The following is a 19,008-nucleotide window of genomic DNA, read 5'->3' as shown; positions in this document are numbered from 1 at the left end:
AAGAGGCACACTAGTAAAATTTTTATCTAAGGCATTTTAATAAAAGCGACTTAAATATCCTAATTTAACTAAAGCATAGTAAGCCTTGGCTGTGAAACCGGGTCTAAGAAAGTCAAGAAAAATCAATCTATTTGGTATTGGCATCAGAAAATAGCACTTTTATCGGGTTATCGGAAGTGGTAAGTCTCAATTTTTTTTTTATTCGATATCAAAAGGTTTTTTTTTGTTTCTTTCTAAACCAAAAATAGGTATGTTTGCGAGTTGAACTATCCACTTTCTTAGGCTCACAATTGATTATAAACTAGTTTTTAAACAAATTGTTTTAAGCAAAAACAATGCATATTAACCAGTCAGAGCACAGGTCATTAATTCTATAGTCATTAGTAAATAGAGGCAGTAGGGGATTGATGGAGCTCTGCTCAATGTTTCAAGTCACTGTTGTTAATTATTTATCAAGTAATACATCATTGAGCGCTCCATCTGTCGTTAACATTCATTACCTGTCTGACTATCAGAAACATTTCTCTCCATCTTCCGTTCAGCAGCAGAAGCTGATGCTTCACGTCGCGCGTCACCGTTTCATCACACGTCTCGATCAGAAAGTTCCCCGCGTCGTTCATAGCTGCATGCTGGTCCATCCAGTGTGGAAGATTTCGGAAAAACTCCTGGAAAAAAGTCAGAGATGAAAGAACGCTCCATTAGCATGAACATAAATTGCATATTTTTAAGATTTTTTTTAAAAGGATACACTACATGCGGGTACGGTTATCTCACCCGTTTGGTGTTTTCAGGTTGCCTGAGAGCAGTCTGGGCGTCCTCCAGCCATGCCTGAAGTGAAGCCACGGAGCTGTTGTATCTTAACCAGTTACACTGCACCTCTTCCAGCATGGACCTCACGCTTCGCACCTCCACAGACAAACTCCTCCACTGATCAGACACCTCTCGCAGGAAGAATTTTACTCCGTCCTCAACTACAATATCGAAACACGCAAAATGAGTCCTACATAAAACATGGCTTTAAACTTAAAACTCCAGAGGTATTTTATACAATATTATAAATATACACACAGACATATATATATATAAATTTATACACATGCATCTACATACATATATGATATATACATATACAGTATGTATACACACACATACAGTATAAACATACATAAATATATTTGTGCGTGCGTGTGTGTATTTAGTCACCCGTATGTTTATCATTTGGTTTTGCCAATAAAAAGTATTAAAAAGAGCACAATCCGTGTTTTTTGCCATTTCTTATAAAACAGCTAATTTGGACATCCTAGGTTTTGGAAGGGCAGAGACGATACATTTTTATCTTTATTAATAAAGAGGAAAATTGCTCAATGACCCATTCACTACTATCTATTCTATACAGTTTATGGTATAAACCATGTCAATGGTAAAATGTCAATGGCTGGTTTGTGATCTTCCAATCACATTTATCACACAAACCCCACCTCTTTGTTGAGGGTTGCCTCAGGCACAAAGAAGGCAACATGTGGGGAGACTATTGCCCAGAGAAACCCAATTAGAATACACTATCTTCACTAATGGACCGGAATTCCCTTTTGAATTCTGTGCCTGGGAAAACCTCATTTACCAGTAGCCCAAGGAGAAAAAGATGAACATGAGAGGGGGCAGAAACAAAGAGGAAAAGAGCAAGTATGAAACAGAGAGAGAGAGAGAGAGAGAGAGAGAGAGAGCAGGCCAGGGCTACAGGCACCGACTGATTGACTACTGAGCCTACAAGGATTAAACTCAACTGAGGGTGAAACTAGGTGAGATAGAGACTATCATTCTCCCCTCAGGACACCAAGATGCTAAAAATGTGAAGGCTTTGCTCTAAAAATCTGTGTTTTGCCATGAACTTTCCTACATTAAAAATATACTTTTTGATTTGAAATCACATAGCCTCAACCGAGGCCAGATTTTGTTACAATTCACAGGACTCAAAACTATGTTTGTTAATGGATGCAATGGACGGCTACAGAGGTTCTTAGTGCGTCCCTTGAAAACAGCCTTACCTATACAAACCCAAAAATAAAATTTTATTTAATTTACCCCTTGGGAAAGCTAAGGGGTTTAAAAATTAAGTTTAGCGAAATATGATTTATTTCCAGTGATTTTGAAAGGTTGAAATTTGGACACGGAGAGCTCATAATTCAGTGATGAAGAACGAATGAATCTGTTCTTTTCAAACTTCCCCTCAGCCGTCCCTTAGGCAAAACTATATACATATAAAACACATTATTATTCAGCTTATGAAGCGTACCTGAGTTGTCTGCTTTAATGTAAAGCTCAGCAGCTTTATGAAGAGCCTGATGGCTAGATTCATACTTCTCAAAGAACTGCTGTCCCTTCACAAATGACTGCGAAAGCACAAGCAAAAACAAAGAATACGCATTTATTATACCAAAATAATATGAATCGCTTACAGATCCCATGTTGAACTGGATAGAATCAGCTTGAGAATGAATGTGTGAAACTCAGAATGAAGCCTTTGGCTTGTAAACTTACACCATAGCTTTGCAGCAGAAGCTCCATTGACTCCAGTCGGCCATATTTAATGATCCAGGATTTCAGCTTAGACTCGGCTAATGTCAAAAATGCCAGCATGCGATATTTTGACTCCCAGAATTCCAGTTTGCTCAAGTGAACATGCGAGGAGATATATATGTAGTTCAATCTGAGAACAGTTCAGTAGAGTTAACAGCTATTACTGTATAATGTAAATCAGCCCTTGCGATATTAAAGTTAAATCCTTCATTGATCTTTGATCTGTTGGCATTTACCTCTCTGCCATATCTTGCAGTTGTTCTGTTGGAATGGGGACATTATTGACACATCTGTCTCTGTGGATTAACTGTAAAGTCTTCTTGTGTCTTTCAACAAGCCTTAAGATCTCCTGCACAACCAAAAGCAAAAATGTTATTCTTGATAACAGTTGTCCAACGCACATGAAGACAAAGACAAAGATTCTGTTCTACCTGGTCGTGTAAGCGTCTTTTGTGAATGGCTTTGGCCGTCTCATCATGGGCTTGTTGAGGGACCAGCTCCTCTCGAAGCATCTTCTCCACCCGATGTAACCACACACCGATCTTGCTAAGAGGATCTGGAAAACCGCTGTCCAGCTTTAGATGCCAATCCGAAAGCTGCAGCAAGGATAACCATTTTATTAGTGCTCTTTTGTTAGCAATATCAAACGGAGTTGGATAATAAAATATTTTTCCATATTGTCTATCACAAACACTCCAAGCTATAGCTACGGATAGATATGAGAATGATCTTAAAAGTAAAATCATAAATAAAGTATATAATAATACTGAGAGAATGTGTATCTGACCCTTGCAGACAGTCTTTCCCAAGCTTGTTTGACCAGAGCCTGATCTGCAGTCAGCTTGCCATCCTTCTGAGTGGATTGAACGCACGTCTCCACCTCTCGTCTCTGCACCTCAAACTGTACACGGTAACGTTTGAACATCTGGAGAGAGAGAAAGAGACAGGAATAGAACAACGCAAAGTGTGACTGTTTAATATGCGTCCTGAATATTCACATTTCCAACGTAGTATTCCAAGTAACAAGATAACAGTCCGTCTAAGCATGACAGAACAGTCTGTGAGAATGAGAGAGTGACAACACGAGGAGGAAAAGACATGCATTAAAGAATATAAACAGCCAGATCACACATTCATGTATTCATCCAATAATGGACTCCAATTTCCCACTTTCTCTCTGGCCATGCGGTGGCTGCTAGAGCTCAGATTCTTCTGAATATTGAATATATCCGTGGGCACTACAGACAGCGACAGACGTCGGTTTGCTGCTGTGTAGTGCCTGTGATTATGTGAGTTCTCAACTCTAATGCATATTAGTGCTGTGTGCAAATTTGGGAAAATGGGCTAAACAGTGGCTGGTTTGGTCTGGTATACAGGGATGTCACAATATCAGAATTTTACTCCATGGTTATCGTGGTCATATTCATATTCAACTTTAACATAAAGTAAAACAAGGACATAAGGATAAAAGCGTCTGCCAAATGCATAAATGTAAATGTAGTTATAATTAGTTTTATTAATATTTCAAATTAGCTTTTATTTTTAGATTTTTTGTTTTTGTGTTAATTTTTGGTTCACTTGCTTTTGTCGTTTGACAAATTATTGGTTTATTTTTAATGTTGCTATATAAGATTAATTCATTTTTATTCTAGTTTTTGTTATTATTTAATTTAACTACTTTAAACTGACTTCAGTTTATTTTTGAGGCAACATTTCAAATTTCCCTGGAGTCAAGTTTTTCCAAAGAATTTTAGATCAATATTTGATTTGATTTTAAAGAACAGGAACGTTTTCAAAGTTTTGATTTTAGTAAACTAAAATAACCTACCTTCTGACCACATTGAATCGCATGTAGTATAGCTCACTTGATGCGATTTATTTTATGAAATCTTGTTACACATATGGAATAACTGTTTAATAAAAGCAATAAGCCCCTCAAAACAGTGGGCTACAAGTGCATTTCATAAGGGGGTTTCCACTTCGCCTCATGTCTAACAACGGCCCTACGATGTTATAAAATGCACTGTAACCCACTGCTTCTTGGGGCTTATCGTGACAGGCCAATCGGTGATACTACTACAGGGTTCGTACACCTTTTACGAAATCAAATTCCAGCCCTTTTCAAGTATTTACAATGTGTGTTTTCATACTTTTCCAGTATAAATAATAAAAATAAGTGATGATATTGTACTAAAAAAAATGAGATTCCCAATTTAACATCATAATCTCATTTTTGACGGAGGTTGTTGCTTTTAGAGGGTTTTGCATCTGAACTCGCCACGTGTGCAAAATCACGGCAAGCGAGAACTTTTCAGTTATTTTATTGTCATAAACTAATTTCAAGCAGTTAAAAAGCCCTTTATCCCAAATCCAAGCATTTTTAAAACCCTGAAAACACTGCATTCAAAATAAATAATTTTTCTGGATTTCCAGCACCTTTCCGAACCCTCCTACTACTAAGCTGCCCAATGGAAGGTATACACTGTATATCAGCATTACCAATTAAACCATATTATCATTAAGACTTGAATATCAATTTACACTGTTTTACATAAGGATTTTAATTGTAATGACTCTTATATCAATACAGGGCTATATATTCAGCCCTGTGAGTTCTGGTCCAGTACAGTGTGTTATCATGTGTATGAGGACACTAAGCTCACCTGATACTGTACACCAACACTTCCCCCATCCCTCTGGGCTTGAGCGCAGTCTCTCTCCAACTGATCGATCCAAGCTTTCAGCTCCCTCAGTGTCTTGCGCTGCTCCCTCTAGGAAAATAAAAAAAAGGAGAGTCAGTCTGGATTTTGGAAATTAGGGAAAAATCCAAACATTTGAGTAGATAAGGCCCTTGGGCACCCCAAAACTCCTAATTTCCTCGCTTAACGTAATTTAACGCACTTTAAACGCATTTAACTCAATACAATTTCACAGTTAAAAGATGCATCACTAATGCCACCTTCATAAAGAGACTCTGTGCTCCTGCTGTTTACAGAGATCTTCTCTAATCTATGTGGGTCTGCCCCAAACCTCTCCGCGGGGGAGCAAGAAATCAGCTCCGTGGGGGAGATACTAATCATTTTACACACATTTACTCTGCCTCCTATGAATGTGGAACAAGAGAGAGAAAGCGGAGACAATGTTCAGCTAATTCTAACAAAATTAAGCCTATTCTTCCAGCGCTCATCTCACATTTTGGCACGCACACCGAGGAAATGCCTTTGGGTCATCAAAACGATTATCATGACCTTGCCAACGTCTGCTGTACGATCTCCTCCCCGCCTCCCACTAACAAATACCGGCACATGCACACATGCCCTGGAATATTAAGCCTAACCAAAATTGTCTTGGTATAAACGTATAACAAAGAGTTGAAAACAGTTTAATCGTATGGCTACGAGATTCTCCAAAAGGAGCAGGCAAAATCACGATCAATTCACATCAGCTTGTTACAGTACAAAACCAGTTATGTTCTCCTTTAAAAACCTCTGCTAATGTGAATCATCAGTATCAATGCAAAGAAGAAAAAAGCCAAAGGCCGTTTTTGTCATGTAAATGTCAGCCAAAGTCCCAATTCTGATGCAAATATTGTAGTAAAGGGAGTTAAATTATACAGAACATCAAAGGCATACAAAGTCCTGGAATATAAGACCTTATCCACGCTGTATCCGCTCTGCTCATGATGAAAAGGAACGAATCTATGATAATAGCCAGTGAAGTCAAATATTACTAAAGGGTTTTAAACTACATGGTGCGGCAGCAGCAGATCTCTGCTGGGAAAAAGGAGGTAAAATAAGCTTTATACATGCCAACGTACCTCTAACATTTCTTCAATGGCTCGGGGAGCAAGAACAAACTTGAGACAAAGACAGGAACAATGGGAGAAAAGCCACGCATGTGAACAAGACGTTAGTAGACAAAGAGAGAGAGAGAAGTAAAGAGATCCAAGCAGATGCTGAGGTGACAAAACTCCACAAACAAGACAAATTATTGAAAATTAAAAAGTTAAGGAGATAGTTCATCTAAAAATGAGAAATCATCCATCATTTCCTCACCCTCATTTCATACTAAACCTCAATGTTTTTCTTTCTTCGCCAGAACACAAACAAGATATTTTGAAGAACGATTGCAACCAAACAACATTGGCCTTCATTTACTTCGATTGCACGTATACAAAACCCCTAAGACGTTTCTCAAAATATCTTCTTTTGTGCTCCACTGAAGATGAACGACACGAGGGTGAATAAATGACGACAGAAGGTTTATTTTGGGGTGAACTATCCCTTGAAGGACTTTCAGACCATGAGACATATATTCAATGAACAGTTGGTTAAATTGTGCGGTTGCAGGATGAGAATTATTTACCTCGACTTGTTGTCGTCCACTGTCGGTCTCTTTGTGGTCCGGGTGATGCTTCAGGAACTGAGCCACGTACGTCATAATAGACTTTTCATCTGGCTTATCCACATCCACATCTAAAGCAAAAATGATCACAAATTATAGGGTTTTAAACCAAAAATCACCGTTGTTCACCGGTACAGTAGTGATTCAGTACTTGTATGATTCCAGTGGAAATGAAGTTTGTGTTTTAGATGAGAACCAGAACTAATCACAGCTGGCAAATGCTCAGTGAACCAATCTCTACAAAAACGTATTTTCTTTCCTAAGAGAATGCTGAAGGTTTGTTGAGCATCTGCTTTTGTATTACCCACCCTTGTGGTTTATGGTTCTGTGGAAAACATGATTTTACAGTCACAGGTTCATACGTTTTACTATTTCTCGTGGTTTCTGTGTTTCCATGCCTTGTCATTGAGCTTTAACAAAGCATGAAATTACCAACTCAGTTTAAATACAGTATTCACACTATACTGCGTGCATTGTTTAAGAAATTATTTTATCTGGTAATTGCAATAGATAATGCTAATACACAGACATATGCCAAGAATAAGAGCGAAAAGCAGTACAAAACTAGTCCACCTAATGGATTTTTATAGCAGTCTTCGACATCATTTTTATATATGCTTTTTGCTTTCATTTTATAATTACTGACCCAGAATAGCAACAGAATCATATTTATGTCTAATTTAAAACATTTCTTATATACATATTTACCACTTGTTTTGTATTTATAGAATCCTGCAAATACATTTTATTACCAAATTTAGATTATTCTGTATTTTGAATAATACATTTGGTTTATTTTTTGTTGTTGCAATGAATGCACATTTTGTAATGTTTGTACATATTTCTATTTTTGTGTACATAAAATACTGTCTATATGAAAGTATTAATATTGTACTTGTACATACAGTATATAAATAAAGGACTTTTTTGGATTTAGATTAAACCGGGACTAGACCTTATTTAAATTAGGAAATGTACGTAGTTTTTTCAAACATGCCTTACAAAAAAAACCTACAGAATATGTTTACATTTTCAATATTTTAAATAATAAATCACTGCAAAATAAAAACAATAATACATATTTGGCAACACCGGTGAATCCCTTTACAATAGATTCATGGTTGACAATGTCACTTGACTTATCATTCACACACGATTTGTTTAGTCAGCATTACCATGGTTAATAAGCCACTAATCATTTAAATGTCAAACTTCATTTGTCAGACTCCTGATAGCATGAGGAAACTCAGATGGTGTCTAGCAGGTCTAAGGCTTTACCCCTCCATTAAAAATTCATCAATCACATCCGCTGTTAGTGGCATGCTGCTAATTACAATTTAACCATTTAGAGCTTAGAGCCTTGCACAACACATATGCTAAATACAGACAAACACATATTAATCTCCCCCAAATTTGTGTCCTTTACAAGATTATGTTGAGACAGTGCATACCGGCATAGTACTGATATTGTAGGAAAATGAAAACAAGCCCTGTTAAAAAGTTAATCTAGTCAAATTGTACTGAATAAGCATTTTTTTAATTATTATTTTTTTTTTATAAAAAAATGAAAGAAAAAATGTCTGAAGTAAAGTAAAGTACGAAATTAAATCAAATGTAATGTTTATTTTTATTAAATATACTGTATGTCACCCAATAATTTTCTATTACCAAAATGCTCCCTTTTATATGTTTTAAAAACATAACTGTGCACAAATACATATATACAGAAATATACAGATGTTTTACCGTATAACAGTAATCTGTATTATTATTCTAATAACCTTCAGGGTCAAGAAGCCTTGGAATGCCCAGTTCTCTCTCCGCCAATAGGAAGGCCTCCTCCAGGTTATCCCTGTTGGCTCTCCTCCAAGCCCGTTCCATATTAACCAGATGGGGTCGCAATGCAAAGATAACAGCAAGAAAAGCCACCCCTGTGCGCCAACTGGGGCCGAAATCCCTCACGTCCAAACCCAATCGCCTGTAAATGCACGTCTCAATGTTTACATTAACTCAAATCCCAAGAAAAATGCAGAAAACAGGATTAGAGAACGAGGAACAATATCTTCATTGTTGCACATTCTTGCACCATAAACTCGATGGATTTACAATACGGTTCTTACTTTGTTGCTGTGGTCTGGACCCACTTGAGCAGGGCTCTCTTTGCCCCGCCCTGAAAGGAGAGGCGGGGCTTGCGTTTGACAGGTGGGCTGCTGGTTTCAGTGCTGTTGGAGCTGTCCACTGAAGAGTTGCTGCTGGACTGAGGCTGCAGAGCTGGCAGATGACTAGTCAACTCCTCGATCTGAACAGGAACGCAGAACATTTTGAAAATGTCAACCAAGTTATTTCATTTTAAGATTTGAAATAATCTGTAATAAACTCTTACCTGGAAATATAAGATTATGGTCCAAATCAACCCCAGCACAATAGACGGTCTTCCATCGACAACATCCGTTGTGTTGATGTTAACCAGTTTAATCTGACAAGCAAAATGAATAAATAAAAAAGCGTATGTAGCCTATGCAGTATACAACATATACTGTGCGTGTATTTACATTTCATTCCATTTTAAATATATAGCCTACTTTTAATATGATATTATTACTATGTATTTATAAACAAAATACTGATATTGCTAGCATTACATGCGTTGCTACGGTGTCATTGTTATCAAGTCTGATTACATTTGGATGGATCCTGATTCAGACACTGATATTGTCAATCACAGTTGTTATATAGACAGTCACAGAAAAGGTCATACTAACCGGTGATCCCCTGTAGGCCGACTGCACGGTGACAAAACAAAAGAAAGAATGAAAGAGAAGAACAATAGAGGTGATTACATGCTGTTAACAAAAGCGTCTAGAACTAAAGCACTATACACCCCCCTAACTAAAAGACGAGCGATAAGGACCCTCAGCAACAGACAAAACCCTTGACAGACAAGGTGTATATTGCACACATGCACACCATTGTCACACACACACACCCCAAAGCACCCAAGAACCAGCCAAGACAAAGCACAAGAAAAGGTTCGCTTTAAAATGAAAATTTACTCAACCTTGTGTCATTCAGGCATGTGAATCTGACTGTTTGAATTTTACACTTAGATTTGGAGAAGAGCGCAGAGTAGCTGAAGCATGCTGCTTTTTTTAAAGCCTCTTGACAAAAGCTGTGGAACAATTCTTTTCGCTTTGTTTTTTACCTTTTTTAGAGCACACTATGGAGGCAGACAGAAAAGTGGGGGAGAGAGAGGGAAAGGATCAGAACATGACCCATGCTGGATTTGATCCCCGGTCACCGTGAGCCAATAGCTTTGTAAGCAATATATGTCATGGGCAAGTGTGCTGCCCTCTGTCACAGCTCCAGCTATTGTGCACCACAGAAAAATATAACCAGGTTTAGAATGACAAAAGAGTGAGTAAATAACATATTTCTGTGTAAATGGTGCCTTTTTAAACGGCCCAATAATACAGATACAATATCCATAAAACCAAAAAACAGATACAAAAATACAGTTTAACATAGGCTACTACAAAACTGTGTTACTCTGGCGTCTCCCACTGTGCTCCAGGCGAAACAGAGAACGATAAGATATACTAAAAGTCCATTTGAGACTTGGATTTTCAGTTTCTCTGAGAGATCAAACACACGGACCACCGTCAAGTGAGGGAGGATTAGATCAGCTTCATTCACTGACTGAGAATAATTATATTCTGAGGCTCAGATACACGTCTAAATGAGATATATGCTGGATGTCCTTTCCCCCGGAGAGATCACATGAACAAACACGAGGTATACTGCACAGTGAAAAAAACAAGCCCATTTCTGAGCTCCTCTGTGTTTTTTAAGGTAATGATCGAACTTTTCTTTAATCTATTTTCAAACACCGAGGTACCTTAATGATTTAGTGCTGCATTGGCAACCGGCGCATCATCACACCTGAGGGACCGGAGGAAGATTTGTGATACTGTGTGATGGCTCAGTGCTAAACCTCAGAAATGAGAATAATTTCAGTCTAAAGTGTCAACATCAGCTTATAAATCCATGTCAATTTATCGCAGCCTGTCATGAACCCTCTAGCATGTTGTAATGAATCCATAAACTAGGGATATTTGACTCTGGTCCTGGAAGGCAACTGTCTTGATAAATCCAGGACTGCCATGAACTCTTAATCTGTCATTAAAATCTTTAACACATAAGCTGTGTTTTTATTTTAGTCTACCTACATAGTGTAAAAGTAAATGGATATTTACATCAAATATAAATGTTATTATTATATATATTTAAATTCATGTATTTTGTCTTTGGAAACCATACGTTTAGTGATTAAAGGACAATTTAATTTGGTTAATGTGTTTTCTTAGCTTTCTTAACCCTCTCTGAATCCTGTGAAATGTCATATCGACTTAAAATTTCTGTCCTCATCATCCCAAATGAAAGAGTCATATACATGTTTTGAACATCATGAGGGTAAATAAATGTTTACAAATGTATCATTTTAAGACACTACAGCACAGTTTTTGACTGAGTAGAAAGAGACACTGTAAACCTAAATATATTCAGCTGATCTGTAGACAAAAGCTAAAACCAGTTTTCCTTCTTTCTCTTATGTCTCTCATGAGATAAAGTGTTTCGAAGTGATGGAGCAACAACTGAGTAGATACTAGGGGGTAAACCTTGAAAGGTCACGTAGGTCAGACTGAGTAGTTATGACCTGGAGCTCTACACCTGAGCAAAGCAATAAGGGAATGCGTTCTCTTACCCTCCTGCCCTCCAGAAACTTGAGGGCTCTTCCTATGTTAGCAACCCAGTGGATTCTCCTCAGCTTGCGGCCCTGCTCGCACGGCTGTCCCAATGGAGATGATGGTACAACAGACAAAAAGAAACGGTAAATGTAAATAGCCGACAGAGAAAGATAAATAAACGCAGCAGCAGAGACAGCAAGATAACAGATGATAAGAATGGTTATATATAGTACGGAGAGGAAAATAATTTAAAAATATATGATGACACACCAAACCGATGAAAGGAGAGAGAGGAAACACAGTTGTTATGAAAGCCCCATGTGTCCATCAGATTATTGATTGTTACAGTACTTAAAAAACTGAGGCATCGCCGGCCTTTTAGTTGTATATATATGTATAAAAATCATTAAGGCCGTATTAAACATACAAACCTAACGAGTGTGTGTATTTTTAAATAATAACAATTCTTTACTAATTCATAATATAATCAATGTGAGTTTTTGTAATTGTGCTAAAGTACTGCATTATACTGTTTATTATATGCTACCTGGCATCTTTCATATTCACTGACTACATGTCCATGTAGTCCCTGTATGTTTTTTTTGCAATGATCCCATAAATTGTATTTCTTTTTGTATGGGATTTTTCACAAACTGATGTAGAAATGAGGGGTTGTGGTTACACGAGGCGTTTCAGCCAGGTCTGGGTGAGCATTCGCTTTTAGATAGAATGGATCTTTTGTTCCGACACATAAATTTTAGCAATTTTACGTGTCTTATACATGCATGGGCAACTTATACAGTAACACACCAAAGAAACAAAAAAACATGTATTTGCACCATATGACCCCTTTAAGCCATTTCCTTTACAAGAATATCAAACACCAAAACAAACCTACTGAATACACAGGGGGATTTTTTCCCCAAACAACAAGCAGCTTACCAGTTTGTGACCAGAAAGAACTTCAAGAAGAGCTAGGAGCATCACTCCATCTTTTACATCTTCAAAGAGATCTGACACCATCAAAGGCGGATTACACTGGGGAGGAAACAACAATCAATCAATGACTTTCTACTCAGACAAGTATGTTTACCATTTAAGATGGCTGTTTTTGGACAAAACCTGAATCAAACATCTCGAATCAAAAGCCAACTGGAATAAAACCAAGTGAATATTTGGGCTGTCAGGCTTTAACAGTCTTAAGCTTGAAAAATTATCCAAAAGTGCTGATTCTGGAGACGACGCAGACTGTCTGACCTGACGGAGCCCTTCCGCTAATCCATCCACGCAGCCCCTCTTTACCCGCACGACACATCTAGGATTTCTCTAATACAGCAGTCACATGACTGGGATTTGGAATGGAAAGCTGCCGGGTGGCGAAGTCATTCATAGGGAGATTAATATGAAGCAGCGAAAGTGAGAGATGTAGAGGGGTGTAGACTTAAATTCCAAGGAATGGCAAGAGGACGAAAAAACTGTCAAAGTGAAAGATGTTGAGAGAGAATGATAGCGGTGTGACCTTAATTAGAGACAGAAGACCGAGATGGAAAGCGAGTTATGTTTTTCCTCCCATATTCACTTTTGAAGCATTTTTGAGAAAGCTGGGGGAGGAATGGATGAGATATTCCAATTAGCTCTAAATAATTCAAAAGCTAATTGGATAAAATCACCTGATAGGATATTACATTAAAAAGAAGCACTTTGAGTAATTATGCCACTAATGAAAAATAAGAGGGAAAACCACAAAGGCACGACCAACAGGGCTTAACAAACTCATTACTGTATGTGTGTCTGGATATTACAGATGGAAATAGATTGTCACGGCAGGCGCTGACTGACAGCATTTAGCTATGGTAGCTGCAAATGTCTGTGATAGTTGATAAACCCAATCAAAGTTCATGTGAACACAGAAATGCCTGAGGTGCAATCTAACTGATTTCAATATCTAACAGAGTTGGGGGGGGTAGAGTTCAATGAAGGTTGAGGGTAGGCGGCTAAGTGCTGTTCGAATGCGAATGGTGCCATTTTAGTCATCCAAATAGCTTTACAAGTATTACTATGCCCTACATGAAATCTACAGGTACTGTATCTCACAAAATCAACCAAATTAAAGCTTGTCACAAAAAACATGGAATAATCGTAACTGGGAATTATGTTGTGACAAAAAGCATCCGAAATGAAACAGCTCTATGTTATATAACATCTTTAAAGTTTTCATAGTGCCTAAAATTACTAAACTCGTACAACTTGCCTTTTTTATTAATTTTCTTGAGGTCTCAACCTGGGAAGCTTTTTAAAGAGTATTAAAGGCATTTCAATGTGCTGGACTCTAATTGGCTGCTTTTGATTCAGTATTTGAAAGTAATCCCATTAAAAAATATATTTTTTAATAAATATTTAGTTGTAATGATAGAAATCGATACGTTAACACAATTGTATTTTGGACTACAAAAGGTATTTTAAACATTGAAACATACCTTCAAGATTTTTATGCTCATGAGAAACATTTTAAGTGATCGTAAACTTTTGGTACTGTACCCTTGAGTTGGTCCAAATCTGTAAAACGTTCTTTGTGTATCTTCATGGGTTGTCTAATTTTGTTTTAAAGGGCCAGTTCACCCAGAAATGAAAATTCTGCCATCATTTATTTACCCTTGAGTTGGTCCAAATCTGTAAAACATTCTTTGTTCTGATGAACACAGAGAAATATATTTGGAAGAATGCTTGTAACCAAACAGTTCTTGGCCAGCATTGACTACCATAGTAGAATAAACCGCTTTCTATATTTCTTTGTTCTGTTGTTAAAAAAAAGCGAACAGTTCTGTGGCACTTTCGACTATCTTTGTTTTTTTCCTGCTTTATTCAATGGTGGCCGAGAACAGTTTGGTTAAAAGCATTCTTCCAAATATCTTTCTCTGTGTTCATCAGAAAAAAGAAATGTATACAGATCTGGAATAACTCGAGGGTGTGTAAATCATGACAAAATTTTCATTGGGTGAACTATCCTAGCACAAAAATGCAAATTGTACTTTATTTGCATTATTATGAACGTTCGGAAAAACTGAAACATTTTCGAGCCATACAGACTCATAACTGAGTGAGCCGTCTGAAAATCCTGCCGTGCTTTAGGTACAAATGGTCAAATTTAAGGTATTGTTTGTATATCTGAACATTGTGGCCTTAAACTGACCACATACGAATCATAACATCTTGTTTCCGATGTTGACATGCAGTCTGTAATGAGTTTTAGAATTCAGAGGGAAACTTGAAGTTTCCGTGTCTAGTGAGCAAGCAGGTGGAAGCGGTGGGGTTTCCGGATGGCGTCTGTGTGTGCCGTACACCCGTGCTATCTGTCAAGCACATGAGAAACGAGCTCATCCTCAATATTGGGCATGCCATAATTAAGCCCTAACCTTGTCTGAGAGGATTTGTCAAAATTGAAATGGAGGGTGGCCTCTTACGGTCTCACGCCTTAAACGTGCTCTCTCTCTCTCTCTCTCTCTCTCTAGTGGCTTAATCAAGTTGAGGCTCTTAGGCAGATTAGTACTTCAGACCCGCCTCTCTGATGTCCTTCAAATTTGCAGGCATATGCATGAGTGATGAGGCCTGAGGTGCTGCATGTCCTGTGATGCTATCATATAATGAACCATTTGGATTATAAGGATGGTGTAATATCCCACAATGCATTGCAATCGATACTGTGGGAACTGATTATTGGGTTGAATCAAATATTTGATTTGTTTTTTTTCTGTAGGAACACGTTTGTACTCTAGGGTTGAAATAGTTTTTATCACTCACTAGTGAAGTCTGGAAACAAGAGACGTAATTTAGTGTGTTCAGATCTAATTACATTTAATTTTTTATCATGTACCTATGGGCGAGTCTTTTGATACACCTCTAAAGGAATGAAAATTTCTCATTTTGTATTATCTCAGCAATGCTGTTAAGAATTAATCTCTTGCCTTTGGGATATAAACAGAGCCGGTAAAACACAGATGATTTGCATTAGAGGTAGAGAGCTAGAGATTTCATCAAAAACACCTGAAACCCAAATCTAAACAGGGATCACTCAAACAACACATACAGTCTCTCTTCAGTCTTTCTCTTGAAGGAGATCAGCGTCTCAGCGGCCTGTCAATTCCTACAATAGTCAAATTTATTCCTATTTACCACATGCATTCTGAAACTCCAACTGGAAACACTTGAGTGTTGTCGCCAAGGCAACGTCATTCAGCAGTGGGATGAGGTTAAAGGGCAGCAGCGAAGACGGGGGAACAGCAGGTGTCTGGCACTGCTTGTTGGTGTTCAGCTTTTGATCTCATTTTGGGGATTTATAAGATATGCTGAACATAATTGATCCTGATGGTTTTAGAAAAAGTTCAAATAGTTTCAAATAGCTCTATTTGCAATTTTAATGAGACCATCTTCTTCCTTTCTGCACATATATTGAAGCACATAACATCTCTGTACTACAATAGGTATTGGAAGTCCAAGATAACGCATTGTGGGTTTTTTGGCTACTTTTCGAATGCAGTCCACTGAAAGCTCAATAAAGACTGATCTGAATGCAACTTACATTGACCTTCGTAGTTTTATCTGAATCCTTTTAACCAACTACCGCTGTGACACGTTAGGAAAAAAATCCAAGGACCTGGAGGCTTACATGAAGAGTAAAACTAATGAGGTGGCTAAACAATTCAACAGACTGAAGGCAGTTATAGTTGGACATTAGCAGAAAGCGTATCAGACTTTTACAGAAACACCTACAATTCACAAAAGTTTTAAGACATTCCCTGCACAGTGCCCAGTTTGTATTGGAAAAATGTTGCCTGTCAAAAAAACATGCTTGAAATTCACCAGGTTTTCTTTGGCATTAGTAAATATTTGGATGTAGGTTAAGGATAATAGTGCATACAGTATATGAATTAATATGCAAATTTACCTTTTGAATCTTTAAGTGTCAAATATGTTCTTGACAGATAATGAGCAAATAAATAGACAAATACTGTAAATAACGGCTAGACCATTAACCCATTCAAAACATTTGTAATTAAAATGTCAACAGAAAAGAACGCTGGCACACAAATCCTATTATGAAATATGACGTCGAGATGTATTCCTCACAGACTCAAATTAATTTTCTGCTGTCAACGAGAAGTCGAGGTGATTATACTAGATATATTTGGAGTGGCAGGTAATTACAAACGGCTTGACCAGTCATTCTCAACACACAAATCAATGCTCCATTGTGTTATTACATGCACATGAGGCCAAACGCTATAGTCTCCTATTTTGATTTGCTAATTTATACGAGCACCTCTTATAAAGAAACCTTTAAACTTCACCCATATTGTGATAATTTTACTGATTGAAAAGATGGCTTACATTTCAAATCAATATGTTAATGAAGCAATGTGGAGATTTCAGCGGCATCTAGTTTTGAGTTTGCGAATTGCAACCAATGGCTCACCCCACTGCTCACCCCTCCCTTTCGAAGCACTACGGCGGCTCTTACAGGACAAATTGTTGTTGTGTTTTCACTTCTTTGTCGTTGGAGATAACGTATTTACAAGCAGTTGGTCCGTTTAAAGGTACTGAAGAAACAACGTGGCGAGAGGGGACCATGAGGGGACCGCCGTGTATGTAGATAGAAATAGCTCATTCTAAAGTAATAAAAACATAACGATTCATTATGTAGTCTTTATACACCTCTGAAGACATATTTATGTATTTTAGTGTGCATTTCTGTCAGTGGATCATCCTAAATATTACACACAGCACCTTTACAGGAATAGTTCACCCAAAAATAAAAATTCTGTCATCATTTATTCACCCTCATGGCGTTTAAAACCTGTATATGACTCTTTCCTCTGTGGAACACAAAAGATACTTTGAGAAATTTCTCAGTGGTTTGTGTCCATTTAATGGAGGTCAATTGGGCCCATGTTGTTCGGCAATCGACTTTTTTTATCTTCTTTTGTGTTCTGCGCAAGAATTAAAGTCCTATAGAATTGGAATGAGATGAGAGCCCAGTGACAAAAATTTGGGAATGATTATATATGTATTTCATGTACACAATTCTGAAAGACTTTAGACTTTAGAGCAAATGATGAAAAAAATATTTTAAGGTGAGCTATCCCTTTTAACCCATTTGTACATATATCGGTTAAACCTCTGAAGAGTGTAATTGTTCCATTTTAAATACTTTATCCCATCTCACCCCCTTACCCCCACATGTTCCAGCCCAGCACAGCAATCCTGATTATAGTCTTTGCAGTTACTCATTATTATTATGTAATGCTGTGCTGTGCTGTGCTATTACACAGTAAGCTATAGGTAAGTCCTGTCAGCAGACTGACCGTACCCTGGTAAAATGAGGTACAGTAATCTATAGAGGAGATTAAAGTGCATGTTTATGGTAGATTTAGGCCGGTGCCACCAGTCATATGACGGATTAATTCTGTAACGTGGAGAGAAAAACATTCATGTACTTTGTGTTACTGCACGTATGCATGTATCTGTGTATGATTGTTACACATCACAGCTCACCTTTGCCAGGTGAGAGTTGATCCATTTAGTAAAAGTCCTCTTCTGTACTGCTTCCTGTTCATCTGAAAGAAAGAAATATATACAAAACACATAAGAATCCAGAGAAACGCAATATTGATTGAATCTTAATCAAAGCATAAATGACACGAACTTTCATATGTTTCATAACACATGATCTAATCCCAATACAAAGTGAGTTATTGGGTTGTTCTGGGGAAATTAGACAATACTGTATATTTCCCAAAGAACTGTGCTTTTACCTATCATTTTTAACAGAATCGTATAACACACATTTAAATCAAAATTGAACAGATTTACTTTTACCCAAAAGCTTTATTAATGCCAAGTAAACATTTAATTCACTAAACAAAATCTTCTGCTCTATTCCAGTGTTGATTCTGGACTACAAGGAGACTAATATTCTTCATTTTAACTGATATATCATGACATGACAAATGATGCAGACCTGAGATCTTTAATGAAACCACTGTCTGATGGATCATACTGAAGTCGGTCACTGTGTCACACATCATCTCTGTGTGTTTGATAGGAAAAGGAGCTAGCTCATGCATTATGCAGACCACATGTTTTTATGTCACATGTGCTAAAATTGTGTGTTTTTGTGAATTAATAGTTTTCTTGAATCTGTTTCAAATCTGAAGTAATTAAATATTGATGAAAAGAAGAGTGTGATAAATGATAATAGGAGTGATTTGCTGCTGCATTAGTGTGT

The 19,008-nt window shown here is 37.4% G+C and overlaps 1 protein-coding gene across 1 annotated transcript in view; it reads right to left on the bottom strand.

Annotated features, from left to right (window-relative positions):
• Nucleotides 1-19,008, bottom strand: part of LOC130433948 (nesprin-1-like) — a 32,361-nt gene that overhangs the window by 4,264 nt on the left and 9,089 nt on the right. The window contains exons 2-17 of the mRNA XM_056763755.1: nucleotides 18,276-18,337; nucleotides 12,669-12,764; nucleotides 11,744-11,827; nucleotides 9,744-9,764; nucleotides 9,365-9,457; nucleotides 9,102-9,280; nucleotides 8,763-8,959; nucleotides 6,943-7,052; nucleotides 5,241-5,348; nucleotides 3,365-3,502; nucleotides 3,009-3,173; nucleotides 2,814-2,926; nucleotides 2,539-2,707; nucleotides 2,294-2,390; nucleotides 775-971; nucleotides 501-665 (exon numbers count right to left, since the gene is read on the bottom strand). Coding sequence (XP_056619733.1) covers nucleotides 501-665; nucleotides 775-971; nucleotides 2,294-2,390; nucleotides 2,539-2,707; nucleotides 2,814-2,926; nucleotides 3,009-3,173; nucleotides 3,365-3,502; nucleotides 5,241-5,348; nucleotides 6,943-7,052; nucleotides 8,763-8,959; nucleotides 9,102-9,280; nucleotides 9,365-9,457; nucleotides 9,744-9,764; nucleotides 11,744-11,827; nucleotides 12,669-12,764; nucleotides 18,276-18,337 — 1,994 coding nt within the window. The remainder of the gene's footprint in view (nucleotides 1-500; nucleotides 666-774; nucleotides 972-2,293; nucleotides 2,391-2,538; nucleotides 2,708-2,813; nucleotides 2,927-3,008; nucleotides 3,174-3,364; nucleotides 3,503-5,240; nucleotides 5,349-6,942; nucleotides 7,053-8,762; nucleotides 8,960-9,101; nucleotides 9,281-9,364; nucleotides 9,458-9,743; nucleotides 9,765-11,743; nucleotides 11,828-12,668; nucleotides 12,765-18,275; nucleotides 18,338-19,008) is intronic.

The sequence above is a fragment of the Triplophysa dalaica genome, chromosome 13 (genome assembly GCF_015846415.1).
Source record: "Triplophysa dalaica isolate WHDGS20190420 chromosome 13, ASM1584641v1, whole genome shotgun sequence".
NCBI classification, from domain to species: Eukaryota; Metazoa; Chordata; class Actinopteri; order Cypriniformes; family Nemacheilidae; genus Triplophysa; species Triplophysa dalaica.
The sequence above is the reverse complement of the archived record's forward strand: the minus strand, read 5'-3'. Positions and strand labels throughout refer to the sequence as shown.